The sequence below is a fragment of the Melanostigma gelatinosum genome (assembly GCF_949748355.1).
Source record: "Melanostigma gelatinosum genome assembly, chromosome: 11".
NCBI classification, from domain to species: domain Eukaryota; kingdom Metazoa; phylum Chordata; class Actinopteri; order Perciformes; family Zoarcidae; genus Melanostigma; species Melanostigma gelatinosum.
In genome coordinates this window covers 5,804,813-5,810,812 of record NC_136644.1, presented here as the reverse complement: position 1 = coordinate 5,810,812, position 6,000 = coordinate 5,804,813, and the positions used below count along the sequence as shown (strand labels likewise).

At 46.3% G+C, this 6,000-nt stretch overlaps 1 protein-coding gene across 1 annotated transcript in view; it reads left to right on the top strand.

Annotated features, from left to right (window-relative positions):
* Window positions 1–940: 940 nt before the first annotated feature.
* The window catches only part of pkn1a (protein kinase N1a), a gene marked incomplete at its 3' end in the record, with an annotated part of 37,618 nt that continues 32,558 nt past the window's right edge, over window positions 941–6,000 (top strand). The window contains exon 1 of the mRNA XM_079279455.1: window positions 941–1,753. Coding sequence (XP_079135581.1) covers window positions 1,733–1,753 — 21 coding nt within the window. The 5' untranslated portion in view covers window positions 941–1,732. The remainder of the gene's footprint in view (window positions 1,754–6,000) is intronic.

Here is a 6,000-nt window from a genome sequence, read left to right as displayed (position 1 = left end):
ATATTTCCAAAATGTCATTGTCCTTGCTTTAGAGTTGGATCATACTCTACAGTTGATCATGTCGTGTATATTTTAGGATATCTAGTGTGTATCCTGCAACATTGAGGTCACTCTCTGTTCCTACGTCCTTCCTATCTTTCTGCCGGCTAATTTTCATTATGCAAATCAATTATGCAAACTTCTACAAAAGACATCCACTCATGCCTCCGACACATCCCCTAACCTAACCCTATTATGAGCTTTTCTCTGTCGCTGCGGTTCTTTCTATTTCTCTCTCTCTCTCTCACACCATCAAGCACAGTATAAATGTATGATTGCCATTACAAGACTTGGCATTTGATTTGGACTTGTCTAAACTGACTTGAGACTTGGACCTGTATCCAACATTTCCAGCATTTCCATGTTATACCACTTAATACTTCCACTCCACTTCATTTACAGTAGCAAATATGTTTTTTTCCCCACAGCATTTTTTCTATAGCTTTAATTAGTTACTTTGCAGATGAAAGTAATACGTAATTAAAACTAGCCCCACCTTTACATGCTGCAACATCACAGTGATGTACACATGCATCACTAATTGTAATTCAGTAAGAAAAAAAAATATATATATATAAGATGTATTATTCAAAAATCTGCATAATAAGTACTTTTAAGGAAAGTTGAAAGATCTGAATAACCCTTCCAGCACTGTGTTGTTCTCCCTACGTGTCAGACTTAACATTATGCTACACATGTTCAACAGTTAGGTTCATAAGAAGTTACATTTGACAAAGATGACTAGTGCAGGTCACGTGATACCTCCGGGCGCGTCCCCGCCGCCCAACCCTGGACCAATGAACGCCCGGGCGGCATTACTCGAGCGTCGGGAGCGCGCAGCAGGTTATAACATACAAGTGGTTCGTGTAGCTCTCAGTGACCCGCCGTGTGAGATGTTGCCTTCACTCATTCCGTGTACCGTAACGAATAACTCGTTTTTGATCATGTTTGCGAGTTTTTGACGTAAGATAGCTGGATATTAAGCAGGCAGATTAGCGCTCTATTGTCCCTCGTGTAGACTGTATGAGCTGCTGGTGAAGGACTGACAGGCGGCTCTTTTTTTGTTGCTTTGTTTGCTGTGTGGTATGTGATAAGAGACAAGAGGCGTGTCCACGTTCCGCAGATGTTCCCGGGAAAAGAAGAGAGCCGAGAAGGGGCTTTCTTTCATTCCGCGTTGCCCGTGGATGTGACTTTATCTCGGCTCGGATTCAGCAGGACATGACTGAGGAGCGCCGCCGGTGGATGTTATGGGGCTCTTTGCTAGCTGTTGAATGGCGAGATGAACAATGACTGTTGAGCCTCGTAGGTTTGTTTGGATGCTGTTATGCGAACGTCTGGTGTTTATGTTTTTTTGTTTTTGTAAAAACGTGCGGACAGCGAACGCAATTTTATTTGTGTGAAGCGCGAGCTAACGTTGGTTAAACACGGCGGAGGGAGGATCGATTCAGGCGCGGCCAGGCAAGCCAACAATGCGGATTACCCCTGGACTATTTTGCCTTTGTGTCAATACAGACTGTTTGTATAAAGTTTGAGACACCACCTGCAGGACGAACACCCGCACCTTTCTTTCATCTTATTTTTTAAATTGTCTTGGGAAGGAGACTATACGTTGACGTGAGGTTCAAATCCCACATGTGCGCAGGCTGTCTGTGAAACTGCAAAACTGGCTGACAACAGAGCAACCGGGACGGCGATGGCGAACGACTCCACACAAGTAAGTAGAAGGAGAAGAGATGTCCTGCACGGTCTCCTTTAACTTATCGACCTGCAACCTTTCGATTTAGACCAGGATGTTTGCTGATCTTATGACTCTTCCTCTCCAAATAAATACTTTAAGCCAGGGGCTCTCATAATTTTTTGGGGGGGGGATCTTGTGACTCCTTAAAACGAAGCCATATCTGGATGTGACCCCCCCCTCCCCCCCCCCCATATAAAATGGACTCAGTTAAACCAAAAAGTGATTTTTTCCTTCTCAACAGATTCTTATGGGCCGATGAGGTAGTAGTATTCATAAAGCAAAGTCAGGGAAATATCACAAAATGAATCAAATACAAACTCATTGGACAACAGGTGAGATATTAACTCTCAACAAAAGGACTTCACTGTGTGGTGGTCGAGTAAACTCTGTGTGAGAGATTCAAACAAAGAAGGGAAAGCACCCTTTTAAGATCCCTGGTGGCTTCTCAAGGGGGAACCACCAACTACTCAGTTGAATTGGAAATGGATAGTTTGTCTCTTGTTAATAATGCATGATGGGACGCTTCCCGGTTGTGCAGAGGGCTCCAGCAGTGTTGAGTCACCTTGGTGACTGTGTGTGTGCTCACTTTGTGCCTTCAAGGTGTTGTGAGTGCAGATACAGGGAGTGCAGATGCAGGTGCGCGTCGGCACATTAGTGGTGTTTGTTGTGAAACAACGCACACAACATTCCCAGCTGTTCCCAGAAGGCCTTACTCGTTCATGAACGCATGAAGCTGCTCGCTTTTTGTGCTGAGGTAAGACGTCCACAAAGTCCTGATGATTCTTGACCTTGTTCTTTGCTCTCGAGAGTCGCTAACACTGAGAGAGACCCCATTAAAGCAAGACACCTACATTCATTTTGAAACTCTTATGACAAGAGGGCAGATGAGCATTACGAAAGTCATACCACTGAACTTTGGCAGCCTTTGTTGCCTCTTGACCCACCGTGACATTTGACTCCGTCGTGACTCGTGTATCGGACGTGCAAGTTTCTGGAGCGGTTCAGAGCAAACCCAATGCAGGTGAAACAGGTGCCTCCCCGTTTGTTCCGCAATCAGACATTCTTGTTTACAAGCTAGGATGCAAGTCAAGTGGGAGGGAAGATGGTGAAACGTGAGACACGTTGCCGTTGATATACTCTGATTGGAAGGAGCAAAGTGAAAAGGCAGAAGTAGTGTTTTTCAGAAGAGCGTGCAGGTTAAAAAGGGCTGTTTGCGATGATCGTTGGTTGAGGATTTCACATTTACAACAACGTTACTCTTATTGTGTATTTCCGCGTGAACCACAGGTGTCCTAAAACGCTGACTAAACACCAAACACTTCTTGTCCATCAACCCTGCATTACGAAATGAGCAAGGCATGGTGTTTATTGATCGCTTATTATGTTCTGATACAGGCACACGTGAGAATTCACGTCCTGAGGTGATGTAACTTGTAGTCTGTAACTTGTAGTTCGGTTGCTCAGTCCACTAGCTGTCCAGTTGTCCAGTAAGTGTTCCCTTGAAGTCCTCAGGACGAAATTCAATGTCTTAGAGCTGAAATAATCAGTCAAATAATCCATTAGTTGACTGACAAAAATAATCGGCATCTAAGTCATGAATAGCTTTTCATGCAAAAATGTCAATCGATAATTTACACAAGAGGATCATTTGCAGACTAATCAATCATTTTTGTCTCCCTTTTGATCTTTGATGTACGGTGGGAAACCAGAGGAACGGCTTTCAGTGGCGTGTGTGAGTGTGTGTGAGTGAAGCCATTATTCCCTCCCTTTGTCCTCCGAACCTTTCTTGCTCGTCCTGAAACAAGAGCTTAGAGAATTAACTCGCACCCTCTGCGTGTGTGGTAATCCAAGATTCTCTGTACATAGATGGCCGGACCAGCCCTGCGTGCCTCTTTTTTTTTTTTGTGGTGCATGCGAGTGTCCTTTTTTTAAAAATTTAATTTTCATAGTCGATGCAGCAGATGTGGCATCACTGGAGGCGATTTATCGGACTTCGAGCAGCTCCCTCTGCGTTCCACAGCTTCTTCTCACATATGCAGCAGTACTCTCCAACACCTGTAAACAGATTTGTATGTGTGGAGTCGGTGGAGTTCCCCTTTACGCTTCCGTTATTGTGGATATGAAGCGGGCAGTGGAGCGCTACACCTCTCCCATGGCGAGCCATTTGTTTGCACCCCCTCACAGGAAGACCATATTAAACTGCCCCAACAGGAGTCTGAACCCAACTGCGTCACACTTCCTGATAAAGGTTAGAGGGGAGTGTGTGGGGGGGGATGTGTCGCTGCTCTGTACAGTAAACTGTAGGAATCTGTGGCGGTTTGACATGTCTTGCACTTTGTGTGTTCAGTGGAAAAACCCAGACAACTGAGACAAAAACCTGCACAAATGTTCATGTTCGCAAGTGCACACACTCCAAAATACACAGATGTAACAGCTGACACACACACACAGTCAGACACTCCAGGGAATGCATAGGAATACTTCCCATAAGCCTTACCATGACGTAAGGAGACAGTTATTCGACAAAGTAGGCTTTTCGCAGCTCTGCCCTGAGGCCATGTAGGCAGGCAGAATCCACAATAATGCACCGAGGGAGGGAGGGAGAATTCTCCTTCACTTTTATGTCAGCCATCTCAGTTTAATGAAACAATGCCATCTAGCAGGGCTCTCATCATATGATAGGATCTCTCACATGACCAATGCTATATTTAGTGTGTGTGTGTGTGTGTGTGTGTGTGTGTGTGTGTGTGTGTGTGTGTGGGGGGGGGGGGGAGTATTTAAGCGAACGAGCATATCGAGTCGAGGAGAAAATCATCCCTGTGCTTACCAGCAAAGTTGGCTATTGAGACCGACTTGAGTGTGAACATAGCTGAGATAGTAATGCTCTCACTTCTGGTTACCATGTCGGAATCAAATTCAACAAAAGAGAAAAGGACCTGGTACCAAAAGTGAGTCCAGCCGGAGCGTGCAGTGGAAGCGACGCATCCGTGTTGGACACAGTTGGGCGACTGTCCTCTGATGGACTCTGTCTGTCTGTCAGCGGCCATTTTCCACCACAGGGCTGAGATGTACTTGCTCAGGGACAACTCATTGTTGATATGATGGATGTATTTGTCATTCCAACTGTAAAAAAAATAAATAAAATTGTTCACTCAAATCAAAAAGTACTTGGCGTAAAGCAGATGATTTACACATTCCTCTGCAAAAAGAACGACAAAACTGTGGACTGGAAGTTGTTAAAGCTAGCGGGTGTTCGGGGCTTATACTCGGCCAATCGGAGCGGTTAGCGTGAACCCACACATTAGAGTTGAACGGCGTCTGAATTTATTACCTTACAGTGGAATTGTTTTTGCAACAACAAAGCTTTAGAGGAAGTTTGCTGACGAGGCTTTACTGTTTGGGCAGCCCGTTGCTAACTCTTGGAATGTCTTTCTTCTCATCGCATACACGCATGCGCTGTGACGTGGCCATTTTCGAGCTGGATCACCGCGGCTCTGATCGGAGCAGTTCCCATGTGGGTGAGGCTTTGCTCGGGGTGGAGGGAGGGAGGGGGGGGGGAGGTCTAAAGGGCATTATGCTGATGATGAGGCGCTACAGCCGTAGCAGTACAATAGCTTGTATTGTCTGACACCAGCGGCCCAGATCTCATTCAGTTCACTGTGGGTTCATTTTCCTCGTCCTGGCTGGAGCATGTTGGTGACCACACCCTCACCAACCAACCAACCCACCCAGCTGCCCCCTGCCCCCCCCCAGCCTGGGTAGTAAAGCCCTCGTATATCAAGTGTTGGTTGTTTCTGTGGGCGGAGGGTGTTTGTGTTTACTTGACTCGCACACAATCCCCCTCGCATATTTAAAGCAGGCTGCTCTAAAGCTGACGTTTCTCTTCATGGGGTTTTCTTCATCGCTCACTCACAGCTCGCCTTCCCTCTATGCAAACATCCCATAATTATCATGACCTCATCGCGATGTACCCCTGCAGTCCTGCCTCAGACGGACCCCGCCTTCCTCCCTAGAGAGAGACACACACACACAGCTACTCTGAGCTGTAATGACATCACCGCTCACCCTTGGCCAGTGAACCCCACCAGCTTACTGGGAGGGCTGGGAAAAGCAGCAGCAGTGGTCATGAGGATGTGCAGGAGCAAGTAGGTCAGGGCAGGGTCACTCAGCTCAAACATGGCTGTAACGGACATGTTCCTGCTCTGCTCTTCTCCCGTGAAGCA